Here is a 21,311-nt window from a genome sequence, read left to right on the forward strand (position 1 = left end):
AACATTGTTTATACTGTAAAGGATAATTTTGTGGTGATTTTTTTTATTGGCCTTGTAGGCAGACTTGCATAGGGCCCACCTGATGGTTACCGTCGCCCATGGACTTCAACAATGCCAGGGGCAGAGCCAAGCCGCTGCCTACCGCTTAATACTCTCCACAAGCCTCGTTTGAAGAAGGACATGTCATGTCATTCCAAAACCGGATGGTACGTGCAAAAAGGATCTCTGGAAACGCACTGTGGATAAACACAATGGTTCCAGGTAGTATGGATGAACTCTACTCCGGTGGCGGGCGGTGCGATGGTAAAAACGAGATGATGGTATCATCTCGAACATTTCCTCAGAGCACTCCCCATGAAACATATATGATTTATGTCATTAGAGTTATAGAGCTTATTTTTATTGTCTATTCAGTATTTTCATGTGAAAAGGAGTGAAGAAGAAAAGAAGAAAGAAAAAAAAGAAAGAAAAGAAGAAGAAGAAAAAGAGAGGGTGGTTACGTCCACGGACATAGTAATAATGAGTTACTACAGTCCATCGAGTATCTCGCCGGATCTTCTCAGTGGGTCGCGTTTCCGATCCGGTGGTAGATTCTGCGAAGCACGGCTCTTGCTAGGGTCAGTGTTAGCAACACTTCGGTTTGAGCCCCGTGAGCTCACCTACACACGTTAGGGTGAAGTTGAAATAGCCTCTCAAGGCTATCAGCATAGGTAGGGAAAAAAAAGGCACCATAAACCAAATCCTTGCTCGCTCAAATTGATAATTATCCTATCTACTTCTCAAGTATTCATGCGTTCATTATTTACCCATTAAAACTGCGGCATTTAGGTTAAGATTGCCGCTACACTTAGCCGAGAGCTCATCTATGCTAAAACGATTAAAATACACGTATCATAGGCAAACAGTGTGTTTTAAATACAGTAATGATACGCATTAAAGGCGTATCATATTGCGACCTTAGAATAATAAATTAGTCATCATTCCCAAGTTCATATCTCTGTGCAGCCAACGCTGGGCAAACATTTCTGATAATACGTGTTTTTGTTGGTACATGATTCTGTTAAAATTATCCTTATTATGATTTTAATATGATGATTTGATTTGTCGCTACATCTATGTGGTACAATACAGGAACTATCGATGAAAACACTTAAGTTGGCAGCGGCTTAGTTGTGCCCATGCTAAAGTCCAAACGGACAAAGCTGACCACTCACCATCAGGTGGGCCGTATGCTCGTCTGCCTACAAGGGCAATAAAAAAAAAAGTTTGTTTCTATACCAACCAAGTTCTAATTTTTTAAGTGATTTTATGACCTGGTAACTAAGACCTTTAAGTCATACCTTATTTTAATTTATATTCTTATTTTTATGAAAAATGATAATATGGATTGAAATGAAATGAAGATGATTAATTTGAGATATTAATCAACTGTGATGAAATTAAATTAAATTAAATGAGATGATATGGGATGAAATATAATCTTAGTAAAATGGTGGTCATTTACTAAGATTTTTTCAGTGGACTTTTTGGAGGATCCCGAGAAGTTGCGTCGAGCGGTTTTGTTTCATTTTCCCACATTTGTGCACTTTCACAGATATTAAACAGTTAATAAGCCACCGTTATTACACATTTAAACCTGAAGAAACACTAAATAGACAAAATAAAACAAATCACACAACTTCACTCCTCGCGTTCCCGCCAAAAAGTCACCAAGTTCTAAAAAGATTATCCTTAAGATTACCCTCACTTAGCAAGGCACATCGGCACAAACACGCAAATAATTCATTGTCTATATGCAAATCCTCACCATCAACGTTTCCCCGTCAATGGCAAAACTCACAATAGCCGGCCACGTACGTTAAAAACTCTCATTTATTATCCTCTGCAAAATCCGAGCGTTAAATCTCCACGAAAACAACGACATTGAACGCTAATTTAGAATTTGAAGGCTCATCGTCAAATTAATGTAGAAGGGCTTTAATTTTCCATGGATTGGGTCCAGTTCCCGATATGAAAAGTAATTTCGAGCATTGGGGGACCTAAAATCTGTGATTTGATGTCATTCGGGTTATTAATCAATAAAGCGGGTAGATAGGTTTTCACGACTGTTTTAACTGTTGCCGGTCATAGATGAGCCACCGCCCTTTTAAATTTATAAAATAACTAGCCGTACTCACCCGTTTCGCTGCGCATTTAAAATTAATATTAATTATTATTTATTGTCATTATTATTAGGGAGTCCAACACTCATATAAATATTAGCCAATCCATCAAGTACATGTATTTTCTACATGGATACCACGTTTCAAGTCAATCGGATGCATGGTTCAGTAGTTATAACGGAACATCCGTAAAAACCACTGTAGATTTATATATTAGTATAGATATAGATACGTAATGGAAATAAACTAAAAAGGTTTTTACAGCGAAATAAAGCCTAGGTCTTCTGATTTTTACTTTTTTAAGCCGTTGCAATCTTTAGAAAATCGTCTATACGAGTGGATCTCATTTAGGCAGAGATTAGAGAGATCCTTTAAATAGCGTCTTTCGCTTTAACTTTTGAGGTTTTGGCAAGATTTACCGTGTTCTTTTTTCCCTACCTATGCTGATAGCCTTGAGAGGCTATTTTAGCTTTACCCTAGCGGTGAGCTTCCGGGGCTCAAACCAGGAGGTGTTGCTAACACTGGCCCTAGCAACAGCAGTGATTCGCAGAATCTACCACCGGATCGGAAACGCGACCCACTGAGAAGATCCGGCGAGAAACTCAGTGGGCTAACCGTGTCGATGAAACTTCGTCACACGAGGCATTGACGTCCATACCACAATATTAAAAATGCGAAAACGAGTTTCATTTTTTGTTTGTTACGCTTTCATTACTCAAGCATCGTGTTTTTTGCATACACATGTATGAAGATTCCAGAAAAGAAACTAAGGACCTTTCGTCCACCAAAAAACACTATTGTCGAGCGATAGGTATTCTATATTAACGCAAGCATATCCTAGCTAGAGTGTAACCCATTAAACTTTAACGCCTTCGTCAGCTGTATGAGTACATACCGATAATAAGGCTTGTGACGGGTAGCCATCATAGAACACAAGATATTTGACAGATGCCTGAATCTCGCTTACGACATTTTCAAGATTACCTTGCACAAGTTCCGAACAACAACATTCGGACCGTCGGTCTACCGAGCAATATCATCCGCTCGGTGGAAGATTTGTGGTATATCTCCTCACAAGCTATCATCATTATCCTGCCCTTCTCCCAGTCACCTGGGGTCGACGCAACATGTTTTCTCCTTCCATACTCTTCTATCATATACCATTTCTTCGCTCACTCCCCTCCTACCCATATCGTCTTTCACACAATCCATCCATTTCTTCTTAGGTCTACCTCTTCCTCTCCCTCACAAGCTAAATACCACAAAAACAACATCGGTATCGATCGCCCTCTCAACGTTCCTATCGCTTCCTTATGTTCTCGTAGGCGAGAGGATAAATGTTTTTATGAAAGGTTTAGTGGATATATCCGGCACCCGTACCTACACTATAAACTCAATCTGTTTACGTACATAATCCTCAAGAAAATATTGCAGCTGGCACAGAATTTGGATCTGTTAAAATTGCGTTGCGTCATAGCTTGATTGATGCAACTTTTGACGTGTTTGTTTAACAAAATAAATTTTTTTTTATTACGTTAATGGGCTTCTCGATCAGCGTCATTTGCTATAGCGTGTGTCACCCAATCAACTTTGAGACATTATACCGAAGCGTCAATTGTATTCAAGAGATCATTTTGTTGTGGATCAGTGAATTTTCCCAGCCACCCATATCAGACCCAGGCGATGGGGCAACGGAAAACCGCCATCGCTAAAACATATCTTGTCGGATCCCCGGATCCCCACTCGGTGCTTTTATGCTTTTCAAACACCGCTCACAGTCCTCGTCGAACTCGCCGATAATGACAAAGAGTTCGACGAGTGAACAGTGGGTCGCGATTCTGATCCGGGGGTAGATACTATGAAACAGGGATCTTGCTAGGGCTAATGTTGACAAATTCTCTCAAGTTGAGTCCATGAGCTCACCTACCCATCTGCGCGAAGCTGTAATAGCCCCTTAACCTACCAGCGAGGGATCCAGCCACATCAGACCCACTGTAACCACGCAATTGAAATTTCAACATAACGTCTCAAAGTAAGCTCAAATTATTAAAATAAAAAGCCTATCTGAGACCCATTCCTTTATCGTTTCTTTTTATTCCACAGATCAAGAATAGTCGCGTAGCGATCCCAAAAAAAACACATCAAAGTTCAATGAAAACTATTTTAAAAAAAAATGCGTTTGTTTTTTTAAAATAAACAAACGTAGTAGCCGACCTTGCCAACACATACACATATTAACAATCCACACATGCATAGGAAACGCACAGTTAACTCGGCACAAAACGGATCACTCTATTTAGGTTAGTGGAGTAAAATACCGACATATTACAGGACGTATGTAAGTGTGGATACGCCTTTAAACAAGGTTTTTTTTATTGCTTAGATGGGTGGACGAGCTCACAGCCTACTTGGTGTTAAGTGGTTACTGGAGCCCATAGATATCTACGACGTAAATGCGCCGCCCACCTTGAGATATAAGTTCTAAGGTCTCAAGTATAGTTACAACGGCTGCCCCACCCTTCAAACCGAAACGCATTACTTACTGCTTCACGGCACAAATAGGCAGGGTGGTAGTACTAACCGGGCGGACTCACAAGAGGTCCTACCACCAGGAACCACTAGGTCGATCCAGATTCAAAAATATAGTACTTATTTTAATTCATTTTCGCTATACCATAGGTATACGAACAGTTACTGTTACTGATACCTGTTATCTGTCATGGACTTTTATTGTAGGACAAAGTTAAGATGGACCGTGTATCATATTAATGTCTCTCAGGACTGACAAATCGGGTAGCTTAACAAATTGTTTTTTTTTACGATAAATACAACACGATGAAATAAATTAAAGAAAAGAAAACTAAAAGCTGAGATAACTTCACAACGCTCTATTGGACGAATAATTATTAAGAGTAGTGTGTTAAATTAACCCACAAAGACAGTCCACTGAGTTTCTCACCGGATCTCCTCAGTGGGTCGTGTTTCCGATCTGGTTGTAGATTTAGCGAAGCACGGCTCTTGCTAGGGTTAGTGTAATCAAACTTCGTCAGGTTGAAGCCCCGTGAGCTCACCTACTAGTTAAGGCAACGCTGAAATGATCTCTCAAGACCATCAGCTCAGGTATAAAAAGAAAAAAAAAGAAAAAAAGGAAGTACTGCCTGCATTTTTGTTCTTTAAAACAAAAGAGTATTTAATAAATTAGGGCGTATTTGTGTGTATAATAATATATATAACTCATACACCGCAAATCTACATTAAAACTAATTTACGTATGAAATTGCCGCATCCACCCCCTTAATGCATCAATGGTTGATTACGTATGCCGCTATCTAATTTTAAACATTGCACATCCATTCTTGTGATGCTAAGCTATGTTTTGTTTACGAAAAAAAAACACACACACACACACAGAGTGTTATAAATGACCGTACTTAACTGATAACGTTCAATGTTTGTGTTGCTTTAAAAATGTATGATTGGGCATCATCATGTGATCTGAACGATTTTTATTGGTGCGAATATAGCCGTAAGACGTTTTATAATGCTAGAATTAGTTTTTAAGTGATTTATTAGTTTTTTTTTTTTTTTGGATTAGTTTCCATTTTGATTTTGAACTATATGTGTGTTCTATCGCTTCCCCGATCACCACCGTTCATAGAAATTATAATTTAACCTTATTTTCTAAATTAAGTCTTCTTCTTTTCTCCACCTTATCCTCCTATCTCTCTCATATCGTCGTCATTCACACTCCATCCATGTCTTCTTCGGTCGACCTCTTCTCCCTCTACCTTGCACTACCATTTCCATACATCTCCTAGTCACATGCGTTTTCTCTTTACGCATCGCATGTACATACCACGCTAAACGTCCGCTCTTTTATTTTAAATAATTTAAATTAATTCTAATAATTAAGTCTAATCTCCGATTTCTAAAGAAAATTTTATAAATACAAAAGTTAAACGCTATTAAATTCGCAAGATTAAACCGTTATGCCGCAGTGTGCCGGCTGAAGTTAGCTTGTCATGCATGTGTAGTAAGGTTGCAATGTATCGAGCCATTATGAATTCAGACAGCCGCACTTTTTTTGTTCCTACCTAAGCTGATAGCCTTGAGAGGCTATTTCAGCGTAACCTTAACTACTTAGTCTGGCCATAAATACTGTTACAATTAAAAATAAACAAAATATTACAATTGAATTTGGAATCTGTCATTTTTATATGATTGCTCGTTGAGTTTTCTCATTTTGGCGCCAATACATTGTACAATATTTTGCGATGTTAAAATGGAGTGGGGTGATAAAGAGAACCGAATCGCTGTGATTGAAATACACAAAGTAGGTATGGAGTCAAATGTAATATGGAAAGAGTGCGTTCTTCTATTGATAACTGGCCTCAACGTTTAAAGGACTGTATTGCAGCCAATGGAGACCACTTCGAATAAGCTTTTTATACTTTAAATTGTTTTATATTTATGTATTAAACTAATACACTGTAAAAGTAATAAATGTTATTTGCAATTGATATTTTGTTTATTTTTAATTGTAACAGTATTTATGGCCAGATTTAGTAGTAGGTGAGCTCACGGAGCTCAAACCGGAGTGATGCTAACACTGACCCTAGCAAGAGCAGTGCTTCGCAGAATCTACCACCGGATCGGAAACGCGACCCACTGAGAAGATCCGGCGAGAAACTCGGCTTGTCTATGGGTTAATTCGCTCGTTGAGCCCTTCGTCGCAAGCGACGGATTCGACGAGGACGGTGACCGGTGCTTGAGGTACCTAAAAGCACCGTTAATGGATCGGGAAGATCCGTAATGACGTGTTTTGGGCGACGTCGACTGTTTACCATTCGGTCTACAGGATTGGGTATGAACAGTCGCACATAACTCGTCAACCGATACAGTTGAATTGTATATTGTATATGAACCTCGTCAATCAGTGTTCAACAAGTGCACCGTATCTAACCTATACATATAAATAAAATTGGAGTGTCTCTTTGTAATATTGAAATAACCGCTTTTTTTGTTTATTGCTTTTGTGTGTGGACGAGCTCACAGCCCACCTGATGTTAATTGGTTACTGGAGCCCATAGACATCTACAACGTAAATGCGCCACACACCTTGAGATATAAGTTCTAAGGTCTCACTCAGAATAGTCAGTCACAACGGCTGCCCCACCCTTCAAACCGAAACGCATTACTGCTTCACGGCAGAAATAGGCGGGGTGGTGGTACCTACCCGTGCGGACTCACAAGAGGTCCTACCACCAGTGATAAACTACTTAAGTAATAGTAACTACTTAACAAACAGGTGGGCTGTGAGCTCGTCCACCCATATAATCAATAAAAAAATATAAAAAAAGACGAATGTACTCTGTTTGTGATTAGTAATAGTAAATAAGTGTTTTCTTGGTTTTTCACGAATTATAATTAACTAGCTTTTGCCCGCTACCCGTGCGGACTCACAAGAGGTCCTACCACCAGTAAAACACATTTTACTACATGCATATGCATATAATAATATATACGGTACATACACCAAAATAACATTTTTTAACAATTTTTGTCTGTCTGTCTGTTTGTTCCGGCTAATCTCTGGAACGGCTGGACTTTCACTGATAGGTAGCTGATGATATAAGGAGTAACTTGGCTACTTTTTTTAGACTAGCTTCGCCCCGCGGCGTCGCACGTGGTACAACAATAACCGCGGGTAACATCGCAGGCCTCAGCTATCAATAATAAAATTTAGTTAGTTTCCGAAGCGAAGCGAGGGCGGGTCGCTAGTACTAAATATATTCTATATGTAGAGTACCTTATTATTATTATTTTGATGGATGAATGAGAGACCCACCTGGTGGTCAGTGGTCACTACAGCACATGGACATCAAATACGTTAAATCCGCCGCTCATCTTGAGATATGAGTTCTAATGTCTCAGTTTTTACAGCAGAACGGCTGACACGCCCTTCAAGTTGAAACGCATTACTGCTTCACGGCAGAAATAGGAAGGGTGGTGATATCTACCCGTGGGGACTCACAAGAGGTCCTACCATCAGTTTTGCACTTAGACTATGCGATTACGTCATGTAATTCGAGGACACTATGACTGGAAGTTCTTCTTTGTGTCCATGATGATAAGCTTCAAGTGCGTTCAAGTGGGTTTGAGACAATTTAAGGGGCCACTATTCCAAGCGTAGTCGTCACACCTACATAGTCACGACATTATCCCTACCATCAGGGTAAGTTCTGCTCAGACACCTACAGCCGGAATACACAGCGCCAAGTACAAAATAGTCTTCATTTCAACAAAATCAATACATAATACAGTTCACGACTGCAGTTTTAATCTACATTACTTTTTTACTGGTGGTAGGGCCTCTTGTGAGTCCGCGCGGGTAGGTACCACCACCCCGCCTATTTCTACCGTGAAGCAGTAATGCGTTTCGGTTTGAATTGGGGGAGCAGCCGTTGTAACTACACTGAGACCTTAGAACTGATATCTCAAGGTGTCTATGGGCTCCAGTAACCACTGAACACCAGGTGGGCTGTGAGCTCGTCCATCCATCAAAGCAATAAAAATAAAAAATAAAAATCAGAATTTCCCATGTAAACTAACCGTTTCCAAAATTTTAAAGATAATAACGTACTACCGTATCAATAAAACGCTATTCCATTCCTAAACATATAAATACTTCTACGTTCCGTATAGTTCAACGTTAACCCGCAATGAAACACTAAGGAACCTCCACGCGGAACACGAGACCGTTGACCCCGGCGTCAGCTGATTTTGTAATCGTTACATTGCGTGCTATAACTATCAGCAGTAGTAAACAAATGTTATCAGAATTTCCCATGTAAACTAACCGTTTCCAAAATTTTAAAGATAATAACGTACTACCGTATCAATAAAACGCTATTCCATTACTAAACATAAATACTTCTACGTTCCGTATAGTTTAACGTTAACCCGCAATGAAACACTAAGGAACCTCCCCGCGGAACACGAGACCGTTGACCCCGGCGTCAGCTGATTTTGTAATCGTTACATTGCGTGCTATAACTATCAGCAGTAGTAAACAAATGTTATCAGAATTTCCCATGTAAACTAACCGTTTCCAAAATTTTAAAGATAGTAACGTACTACCGTATCAATAAAACGCTATTCCATTACTAAACATAAATACTTCTACGTTCCGTATAGTTTAACGTTAACCCGCAATGAAACACTAAGGAACCTCCCCGCGGAACACGTGACCGATGACCCCGGCGTCAGCTGATTTTGTAATCGTTACATTGCGTGCTATAACAGTAGTAAACAAATGTTCGTGTGCAAACTTTTCCTCCGTGACATACAATACCGGTATACATTTTTGTCAACGAAAAGTATTTTACCGGTTGTACAATTTAAAACTTCTCGTACGGTTTTCTTGGTCACGGACGTCTCAAGTGATGATAAAAATAAACAAAACAGAGGCAAGGTTGAGCCGCGAGTGTTTCCTATCTGTTCTTACTCGTATATTATCAAGAGGTAAGTTTGTTTGTATTAGATGCAGTGGACTAGGACTATAGTTGTTCTAAAATAAAAAAAATACTAATTCAAATAAACAATATCCGTGAATGTGACCTAATTTTGATAAAGATGAGTTAAAATGAGGTTTTAAGTCGTCGTGGCCTAAACGATAAGACGTCCGGTGCATTCGTATCTAGCGATGCAACGGTGTTCGAATCCCGCAGGTGGGTACCAATTTTTCCAACTAAATACGTACTTAACAAATGTTCACGATTGACTTCCACGGTGAAGGAATAACATCGTATAATAAAAATCAAATCACTCGTGGTAAGACGTGAGTCCGCGCGGGTAGGTACCACCACCCTGCAAATTTCTGCCGTGAAGCAGTCGTGCGTTTCGGTTTGAAGAGTGAGGCAGCCGTTATACTGTACTGAGACCTTAGAACTCATGTCTCATGGTGGGTGACGGCATTTACGTTGTTGATGTCCATGGGGTCCAGTAACTACTTAACAACCAGGTGGGCTGTGAGCTCTTTTACCCATATAATCAATAAAAATAAAATAAAAAAAGACGAATGTACTCTGTTTGTGATTAGTAATAGAAAATAGTGTTTTCTTGGTTTTTCAAGAAATTGTAATTAATTATCTAATTAATTAATATCTATTAACAGTTAATCAACAAAGCAAAAGCTTATGTTAAGCTCACCAAGCTGTATCGATCCCATGATCTGCGAGGACTGTATCTTCTTGTATGTGATCTCTCCGCCCTCGCCGACGCGCCGGTGTCCGATCTTCCGGTCCGACTTGTGAACTTTGCTGATCGCGCCCATTGGGCCGACGGCTGGCTGGAAACAAAAAATAACGGTTTTTTTTTCTTCTTTTCTCTTTTTAAATTAGGAACTAGTTTCGAAATAATTTAAATGTCGAACAGAAAACGGGTCGCAAAAAGCATTTTTTTTTTCTATTGTATTTTTACCTTTCCTAATCAGAGCTTGCTCTCTTCCAAAAATATGTAAATAATAAAACATTTTTCATTTAAAATTGTACAAGTGTAGAAAATTACAATTTAAGAAGATTAAAGACGTGAGAACGCATAGAACACACACACACACACACAACAAACAATTCTTTAAAACTCATATATGTAATGTATATTTCATGCAATTAAAATATGAACTAACCATGAAAATTGTAAAATATTTGTAGCCTGTTTCATTTACAGGCGCGCATAGATGACCAAATAAAGTCATAGAATGACATTAGAATAATGATTACCATTGTAATATATCGGTGTTACGAGTATAATAATATACAAACGCATGGAACCACTCGTAGATATTAAAGGTACCTACCTATACGTGGTATACATAATCTAAGGAGATACAGCCCAAGCTGAAAATGTGATCAATTCAAACCTACATCGACGCTTGAAAGGCAAAAGTGACTAAGCGACAATAACTGCTTTGTACATAAATGATAGGCAATAACCATTTTCGATGCGCAAAAAAAATATATTTCTAGGTTTAATAAAATCATTTCAATCTTACAGCTACTAGCTAGATTCTACTACAGCTAGATTCGTTTAAAGCGTCGATATATTCTCAATTCATTTGAGCATACGATTAAAAAGAGAAAAGTGACAAAAAAACTAAAGACCTTATTTTGAAACACAGCTTGACAAATGACATAAAAAAAAAATTGTGACAAATTTTGATGCATCTCCTACCAATCAGTAAACTAAATGACGTCAGAGACTGTTATTTCAACTTGGTTGAATAGTTTTCAAGGTCAGCAGCTATACCTAAATCATAATCGATGATTTACATCCAAACTGCATACATGCTATAGCTGATTTTGTATTACCATGTCTTTTTGTGGAACGGAAATCGTCGCCGTTTTCGTGCATAGTTCTAATAATTTATATGTTAAAACAAAATTATGTTTTGTGCGTAATCAGTGTAGGACGTCACCGAAGGATTCGGTCCATGGTCGGGAAGTCACTCCATGAAAACGCACGTTTGTTTTCTCTCAGGTTGAGCCCGTGAGCTCGCCTACCCGTCTACGTGAAGAAAATTTTTTTTCCTTACCTATTCTAGTAACCTCAAGGGGTTATTCTAGATTCACCCAACTAGTAGGTGAGCTCAAGGGGCTCAAACCTGGCAATGGTGCTAACAAGAATTCTAGCAAGAGCCGTGCTTCGCAGAATCTACCGCCGGATCGGAAACGCGATCCACTGAGAAGATCCGGCGAGAAACTAAGTGGACTGTGTCTGTTGGTTAATTTACTCCCCAAGCCTTTCGTCGCAAGCGACGGGTTCGACAAGAACGATGACCGGTGCTTGTGGTACCTAAAAGCACCGTTAGTGGATCGGGAGGATCCGAAATGACGTGTTTTGGGCGACGTCGACTGTTTACCATTCGGTCCGCAGGATCGGGAATGAAGTTTATGTAGAAATGAAGAAAAAAAAAGAATTATAAAAAATCCGTTACCCTATCAGTACTATACTACGCTTCGAACGCGGGGGGGGGGGGTCAACGGTATTTACTTCTCTATTTAACACACCCGAAACTCGTTCGAGCCCTTTGAGTAACACGGCAACGGCTTTTATAAATAAACAGCACTTGAGTTATGAACTAAACGACACGTCCAAAGTGTCAGAGGGGGTCAACGCACTGTCTGTTTGTCGCATGACGCTTTTAAATTTGGGGTGAGATCTATAGTTAACTATTGAAACGATAAAGCTCGTATTCACGTTTTTTTTTTAAGATGGGTGGACGACCTTACGACAAACCTAGTGTAAAGTGGTGACCGAAACCCATAGATATAAACTACGTTAATGCCCATCTTGAGACATGACTTCTAAGTCTCAGCTTTTACACTACAACGGCTGCTCCATTCAAACCGAAAAGCATTACTGCTTCACGGCAGAAATAGGTAGGGTGGTGGTACCTACCCGTGCAGGCCCACAAGTCGCCCTATCACCAGTAAAGACCACTCCTTATAGGTTATCCTCGGCCTTCGCGATTCGTAGAAATAATTAAAACTACGTTTCAGTTGATACCGTTCAGATTTCATGGTCACCTTAGTCATGGACGACGAAATAATTCGAGACTTAAGGAAATAATATAATAACAATAAAAAAACGCCAGATTAAACCGTAAAACTAGTTTTAATTAAGACTACTTTTTTTCTCATTCGTATAAATATAATTATCATCCATTCCTTTAGATCAGTGGTTCCCAAACTTATTTTGTCTACTGCCCACTTTAAGAATAAATTATTTTTTATAGCCCCTAATTTTTTCTACCTACTTAAAAACCACTATAGCGAGAGCTCAGTCGTGTCTAAGAGTCCTTCTAGATGAAATTAAAAATCGCCTCCCAAGCCTCTATACAACGCCCCCTATTTTTGTCTGGGTCTCTTAACGCCCCCCATTAGGCCTGCAGCGCCCACAAGGGGGCGTTATCGCCCACTTTGGGAAAGACTGCTTTAGATGAATGGAATTGATCTCACAAAATTGGATTTTAGGTATTCAAGTAGACAAGTCAAAATGAAATTAAAGAAATGGTTAACGTGAGCATCTTGCAATACATATTTTTTTTAATAATAATAATAATAAATATTTACTAACAATCACGCCACGTTAACTGGTCCCGTGATAAGTTCGTAAAGAACTTGTGTTACAGGTACCAGATAACGGAAATAAATGTAAGATTTTTATTATACACATACATATATTTAATATACATCCATAACCCTGGAAAATACATTTATATTTATCATACAAATATCTTTCCTTGACGGGATTCGAACCCGCGACCCCCTTGTGTAGTGACCATGTCACTTACCACTACACCAGACGGCCGTTTAAACCATATTCGGCATATAAACCAGCACCGAAGAAAATAAAATGTCTAGGCTGTTGCGAGGCCATTGTGTATATCACGGACCTTTGTTTACAGCATTGGACGAACATCAATGCCACTGCTGTAGCTACTATGTCATGTTTCCTGTTCAGACAATAAGAGCCACTTTCCAGTAACCATAGCGCGCCACTATCTGCACGATTATAGCTATTATTTCTTGAGTTAGTTTTTTTGGGAATGACTACTGGTAGCTCGAAAGCCTTTCCGGTTTCACCAGGACAGATGGGCGAGTAAAGGCTCAGCCGGATCAGATAATATAATGGGTGAACTCTGCTTCGCTAACGGGAGGTGCAATGGTAAGAAGAAGACTGAGGGATCAGCAACTACCCATTGAAAAAGCGGTACAAAACACTGAGAGAACAGAAGGCTATGCGTAGATCCTATTTAGTAATTACAAGATATAAATTTGGTGCCATAGAGAGTACTACATAGGGCGTCACATTACATACACAGTACACAAGCCGCAGAAATATCGCGACATAGTACTTAGATATTGCAACGTTCGCAAACAAGCAGCTGCTTTTTATGACCTTTAGGTTATCTTTCCACAATATTATGAGGGTCGTCTAATACTGCGCACAAGTTGGGTCATACGCGAAAGCGTGACCACAATTTACAGATTATGATTTGTTCGTTAGGGTAACCCGCCGAGGGTCGGATAGACAGCTGCACAAAGCGATCCGCATTCGATGCATAGCTATTAAAGACTAGCTGACCCGGCAGACTTCGCAGTGCCTCAATCGATAAATAAAAGACCTAAACTTTTTAATTCAAGACCAAAATTAGCCAAATCGGTCCAGCCGTTCTCGACTTTTAGCGAGAATAACGAACAACAACAGCAATTCATTTATATATATATATAGATAGAAGATAGATAATAGACAAAAAAAAATGCTCCGAATAGCCGATCAAATATTATAGTATACTTTACAACTGATATTGTGAGCGCTGGATACCAATAACAATTAGTTGATTACGCACGCGCATTCTTATCGAAAAGTTGCAACTAGACGATGTGTGTCATGTTTATAAACAATACGATGTGTTTTGAATGCATCACACATCTATATCTATATATATAAAAATGAAACCCGTTTTCCGTTGTCACGACATAACATGAAAACGGCTTGACCGATTTGGCTAATTTTGGTCTTGAATTATTTGTGGAAGTCCAGAGAAGGTTTAAAAGGTATAAAAATATGAAAATTCTCGGAATTAAATAAAAATAACAATTTTGTTTTCCCTTTGACGTGTCCCCCGTCGGACGGATTCCTTTTGTTTGTTTTAAGTTTATTCTATATAAAAGTGTTAGGTCTTTTATTTATCGATTGAGGCACTACGAAGTCTGCCGGGTCAGCTAGTTTGAAATAAACCGCCAAATTTGATAAACTCTTACACTTAAAATCTCGGTGCCGATATTTTTATGTACACCAGAGGTCCCGCAGTAGTCGAAATTCGACTATAATTAATTGGAATTGTAAGTTTTCATATTTTATACTTCTATAATCACAAATTTCGCCAAGACTACATTATAAAAAATATTAACAAAGACAAACAATATTTAATCTACTCTCAATTTGACAACAGACGTCAAGAACAAAAGTTTGACGATAAATAGTATGCATGCGTGTGTGCGTCTAATACATGGTATGTAGTGTGTGTAATGTTTTCTTAATTGATTTAATGTGTCTTTTATGCATTATTTTAAAAAAATATTAGCATTGTGCACTTCTTCTCTTTATTCTCTATAAGTGTGGAAAATTTCCTACTCCTCCGTCCGCGCAATTTTCGTCAAAAGGGATGCAAAGTTTTTGCTTCACGTATTAATATATAGATACCATGTGTTTGAATGCATCACACATTTGAAATAAACCGCCAAATTAGATAAACGCTTACGCTTAAAATTTTAGTGTCCTTATTTTTATGCATTATCTTAGAAGCAGGTTCGAAACCATTGTCCATGTTTTAATATTTTTTTGTGGTACTATGCAATTTGCGTCTTTTGATTCGTTAACGAGTATTTGAGAACATGCTATGTAATGTGTTCATCATAATAACGCTATGGTGTTGTTAATTAACAATTAAAAAAACATTAAGCATAAAACTGGTACGATTTAATTAACATTTATTCGTTAACAAAATAACAGGATGTGTATTGACAATGGAATGTTAAATCAAAATACAATTCTGTTGTAGGATATTTATATTAAACATGACATATCTTTTACTGAGAAGATTCGACTTGTCATTTGTCATGACACCCAAAAATTACGTCTAATATTTGCCAAATATTTCTGGCCACCATTCATGAAATCACTACCTATTTAAAAACCATACAAAATCCAACTACATACATAGAATACAAACAAACAAAAAAACTACATCATCATCATCATCGGCCTTTATCTGCCCACTGCTGGACATAGGCCAATGCCTTCTACATAATGCGGTCCTCCGCCTTCCGCATCCAACGACTTCCCGCCGTGCGCACTAAGTCGTCGGTCCACCTAATTGGAGGACGCCCCACGCTCTTGGTACCCATCCGTGGCCTCCATTCGAGGACTTTCCTTCCCCACCTGGCGTCGCTGGCTCGACAGGTGTGACCGGCCCATTGCCACTTTAGCCTGCTAACTTTGAGAGCTATGTCGTCGACTTTGGTTCTTGGTAACTTGGCCCTGGACGATTTGATCATTGTACATGACTTTCGTCTTGTCAAGGTTCATCGGCAGTCCCACGCATCGGGAAGCAGCATTGAGATCGTTGAGCATACGACTGAGGTCCACCAGCGATTCCGACATTATGACTATATGATTAAAATAAATATGATAACTAAAAGTCATCGCAAAACTAACACGTTAGATGTATGTACATAATATGTCGAGATAATGTCGGACATTTCCGATGCTATCTATTTGTCAACTTGCAAAATGTATCACGCTAGTGGTTTTCGAGATTTTAAGAGACAAAGGTCTGGGATGAATGAACAATTGATGAACATTTACACGAAAATGTTTGCTAAAGTCCAATGGCCTAAGGGACGACGTCAACGGTTGGAATGATAACTTTATTTTAGATCAAAGTGAGTCCTGGATTAATTTAAGTTTAATAACATCGTGTAATAAAAGTGAAACCCGCAAAATTATAATTTGCGTAATTACTGGTGGTAGGACCTGTTGTGAGTCCGCACGTGTTGGTTACACCGCCCTGCCAATTTCTGCCGTGAAGCAGTAATGCGTTTCGGTTTGAAGGGTGGGGCAGCCGTTGTAACTATACTGAGATCTTAGAACTTATATCTCAAGGTGGGTGGCGCATTTACGTTGTAGATGTCCATGGGCTCCAGTAATCACTTAACATCAGGTGGGCTGTGAGCTCGCGGTAGTCGAAATTCGACTATAATTAATTGGAATTGTAAGTCTGTACACTATTATGATTGTATTTTATACTTCTATAATCACAAATTTCGCCAAGACTACACACTATAGAAAAATATTAACAAAGACAAACAATATTTAATCTCAATTTGACAACAGACGTCAAGAACAAAAGTTTGACAATAAATAGTATGCATGCGTGTGTGCGTCAAATACATGGTATGTAGTGTGTGTAATGTTTTCTTTATTGATTTAATGTATCTTTTATGCATTATTTAAAAAAAAAATTAGCATTGTGCACTTCTTCTCTATAATCTCTATAAGTGTGGAAAATTTCATACTCCTCCGTCTGCGCAATTTTCGTAAAAAGGGATACAAAGTTTTTGCTTCACGTATTAATATAGTTAGTAGATATAAAGACGGAAATATACAAAAACAAAAAGACGTGTCTCAAATAATTACAAGATTCGTATGTGACCAAAACGATCTCTGTTAATTTTATTCATAGGCTGTTCATAACCAGAAAAAAATCTCATGAAACCAAATAATACTTAACTATTTATACGGTTCAAAGCCTCGTCCGTTCCCGTTACCCTAACCGTCTTTCGGTAATTACCCCACGACGCGACGACGGCAATTCTGGCACAATGCGAATTCGCCCGGCACTTTTAGCGGTAATAACTACAGTAGGTCAACGATCCTACATACAAAATATGGACATTCGTGAGTCATTCTCGAACAATGGCAGTCTCGGTTTCCTTGCGAGGTTCACTTCGCAATGAATTTAATAGAAAAACCGCTTTTTTTATATATACCTATCAAAATCTTTACTAACATTTTTCGGCAACCCTTGCATAGTCTGTCTACGCAGGCGCAGGCGTCCCACGTTAAACTTATTATGACACGGTCTATGTCAATGGTCGCCAACCTTGTCAACCAAAAGACCTGAATATAAATAACAGACAATTGAAGTTTAATGAAAGAGCCATTTTTTAACACTAAACTAAACATACCATAACGGGTCAAATGACCCATTTAGAACTTTTGCATTGAAAATGCACGTAGGTATCAACTTATTAATTTTGCACATTTGACTTCAAAAGCCTTTTTCTTACCAATTAATCTAGTTATTAATTATTTTTTTTGTTTTTGTTTATTTTGAGTAACACTTCTCATTTACCGTTATCTACCCGCTATGCTAGAAATAGGTACCATTAGGTATTGGTATGATTAGTGTTAACAAACATTTTTTAGCCATATGTTTCAAAAATTTTTACTCGTCTCTTACAATGATAAGTAGTATTCCGTGTCTAAACTAAATATTTTCCGGAGAACCGTAGCCGAGGAGTCAAATAGCCGCAAGTCACCGACCACTGATCTATGTCAATGTTTTTACATTGAACATGGACATTTTAATACATCAGGATCTAATTCGCGGAGTAATTTGGAAATATTGTTATTCTGTTCAAAATCATGCAATACGAAGATTCAGACTATGTTTTCCATGTCACTTGTGAAGCCGCGTTTTAAGACTCCAGTGCGAAACTTTCCTTTTTAACTTACACTCGTCTAAGTGACTGGCCTTTTGCCAGTCTTGTCGTGTATCGGATATATGGTAATTCCTACTCCCCCTATAGCGGCATTAAATTAATGTTGTTTTTTACTTCTTACAGGAAATATTTATGTACATACATATTTTTTATTTATTTAGTAGTCTGGTACTTTGTGCGCTATTATCAGTAATAGATCTAGAAGTCAGTGAGCAGTTTGACCACGAGTGTAGTTTCGCCCCATAGACACAGTCCACTGAGTTTCTCGCCGAATCTTCTCAGTGGGTCGCGTTTCCGATCCGGTGGTAGATTCTGCGGAGCACTGCTCTTGCTAGGGCTAGTTAGCAACGCCCCCAAGTTAGAGCCCCGTGAGCTCACCTACTAGTTAGGTTACGCTTACATAGCCTCTTAAGGCTACCATTATTGTACGATAAAAAAGGTAGCTTTGACGGCAATGGAATGCTTGAATTATAAAGGACTTTTTAGTTAGTAACATACAAAAAAGCTATCGCAACCAACAGCCGATTCTGTTGCTGAATATTCTCTTATCACAAATACCAACGAACAGGTTGATAATTTGGCAAGAACTAGAGGCGCGAGATTGGTTAAGAGATGGACTTCAAAGATCAGACATAAATTTTGAGACCTAGGTCTCGAATGTGTGTATAGTACAAACCATAAAAAATAGGGTTGGCGCTCATACCTATAACTGAAGGAAAAATCGTATTTACGTCAGTTTGCATTCTTTCGTTACATGGAAAATAAAATGATATGAAGATTTCTAAATTACATTTGTGTTCATCAATACCACCATTAGGCTACAGACGTCCACTATTGGATATAAGCCTCCTTATTTGTGATATGAACCTTTAAAGCCATTAAATTTAACCTACAACCTTATCTCAATTGAATGAATGAATGAAAATTCTTTATTGCACAAAAATATTGTACAAAGGCGAACTTAACGCCACGCAGGCATTCTCTTCCAGTCAACCCTCGTTGATGAAGTGAAAGATTCAAGAAGTGTATAGCTGTGATGAAGTTAATACATGGCGATAGTTTAAGGAATTACAGTAGACATCAGTAAAATGAACACTAGATTATAATTACATTACCAAAAAAAAATACATAGATACATACATACAAAATACATAGATAAGAAATACATATCAAATAAAATTAATTATATAAACCACAATATACTACAAAACAATCAAGCTATCTGTGCTTTGAAAAAGTATTTTGAATTGAGTAATGAAAAACAAATACAAATTGGCGCAGCTATTGCGTGTATCAACAGCCAACGCACAGATACACACACAGTCCGTTTACGATATTGTTTAGTATAGACTTGTTACTCCAAAGCTTGGTTGCTAAGAAATTTCAAGAAATAACAACAAACCATCTATTAATAGGATCCATTTTAGAAATTAACGAGCGTTTGAATTAATAATAGGGCTATTTGTGGATAAAGCTAGAAGAGCCGACCTCTCGGTGGGCCAATCGAGTTCACGACGCTAATGGCCACCGTAGCCTGTATATATCAATCACAATATCAATGCCGGTACACGGTTAGACCATCATCATGATCAGCCCCGATTTTCGGCTCTCTTCCGTCATTACCGGTCACAATACCGGCCACAAATCATCGTTCCTCATAGTCAGGGGTCAGAGAAGTGGATTTTTATTTTATTTTATGTTTATTGCTTATATGGGTGGACGAGCTCACAGCCCACCTGGTGTTAAGTGGTCACTGGAGCCCATAGACATCTACGACGTAAATGCGCCACCCACCTTGAGATATAAGTTCTAAGGTCTCAGTATAGTTACAACGGCTGCCCCGCCCTTCAAACCAAAACGCATTTGATCCAATCTTAAGGACTAACACACTTTTTATATCAAAAGGCATGAATAATTTGAATAAGACGAATGGACGAGTAGTCGTGCGAGATTTACTCACCCTTTATCTCTAAGAAGTACGCAAATTCATTTAAAAAAAATAGATTTCATTTAGGCTTCATTTTAATTGAACCACATAGTCAATTTAGCATTTCAATGTAACAAGAAAATCGATTCGGATCGAAGTAAAGAATCCTTTATCGATAAACGAAAACGATCTGCTGACTGAAACCAATATGGCTTCAGCCTGGCACTTTCAAGAAGTGAATGCAAACAAACTATGAGCACTCTTTTTACTGGTGGTAGGTACCACCGCCCTGCCTATTTCGGCCGTGAAGCAGTAATGCGTTTCGGTTTGAAGGGTAGGGCAGTAGTTGTAACTATACTGAGATCTTAGAACTTGTATCTCAAGGTGGGTGGACGCATTTACGTTATAGATGTCTATGGGCTCCAGTAACCACTTAACACCGGATGGGCTGTGAGCACGTTCATCCATCTAAGCAAAAAAAAATGGAGCATCCTAATACAAGCTTATTAATAAATGCTCGCGAATATATTGACAGTAATTTTAAACAACAACAAAAATATGTTTGACAACTGTCCATCGCTAATCTCCGAAACGATTTGGCTTCTTGGGAGGGAAACACGAAGAGTGTGTGAGGTTATGTGAATTGTTTTTTTTTGTTAAAACCGAAGCAAATGGAAGCTGAGGGTAAAAAGAGCCACGAAGGGCTTTCAAGGACACGACCTTCAGCAATGAAGTATTCGACTAAGAAGAGAAGAAGAGAAATGCACACAAATCACGCTAAGTTTGATATGAGAATCGAGTCTGCGTGTGTAGCACAACTGTCGCGGGCGCTATCTACCGCGCCACCCAGTCAGTCCAGAGCCTCGGTTG

The 21,311-nt window shown here is 38.7% G+C and overlaps 1 protein-coding gene across 11 annotated transcripts in view; it reads right to left on the reverse strand.

The window, feature by feature from the left end:
- Window positions 1-21,311, reverse strand: part of LOC114245674 (phosphatidylinositol 4-phosphate 5-kinase type-1 alpha) — a 92,177-nt gene that overhangs the window by 61,758 nt on the left and 9,108 nt on the right. For all 11 annotated transcript variants that reach the window (XR_016324792.1, XM_089735858.1, XM_089735841.1 and 8 more), the window contains exon 3: window positions 10,374-10,512. Coding sequence is in view for 10 of the 11 variants with exons in the window: in XM_089735858.1 (XP_089591984.1) it covers window positions 10,374-10,512 (139 nt within the window). In the remaining variant the exon portion in view is untranslated. The remainder of the gene's footprint in view (window positions 1-10,373; window positions 10,513-21,311) is intronic.

The sequence above is a fragment of the Bombyx mandarina genome, chromosome 02, assembly GCF_030267445.1.
Source record: "Bombyx mandarina strain Sakado chromosome 02, ASM3026744v2".
In the NCBI taxonomy this organism is placed as follows: Eukaryota; Metazoa; Arthropoda; class Insecta; order Lepidoptera; family Bombycidae; genus Bombyx; species Bombyx mandarina.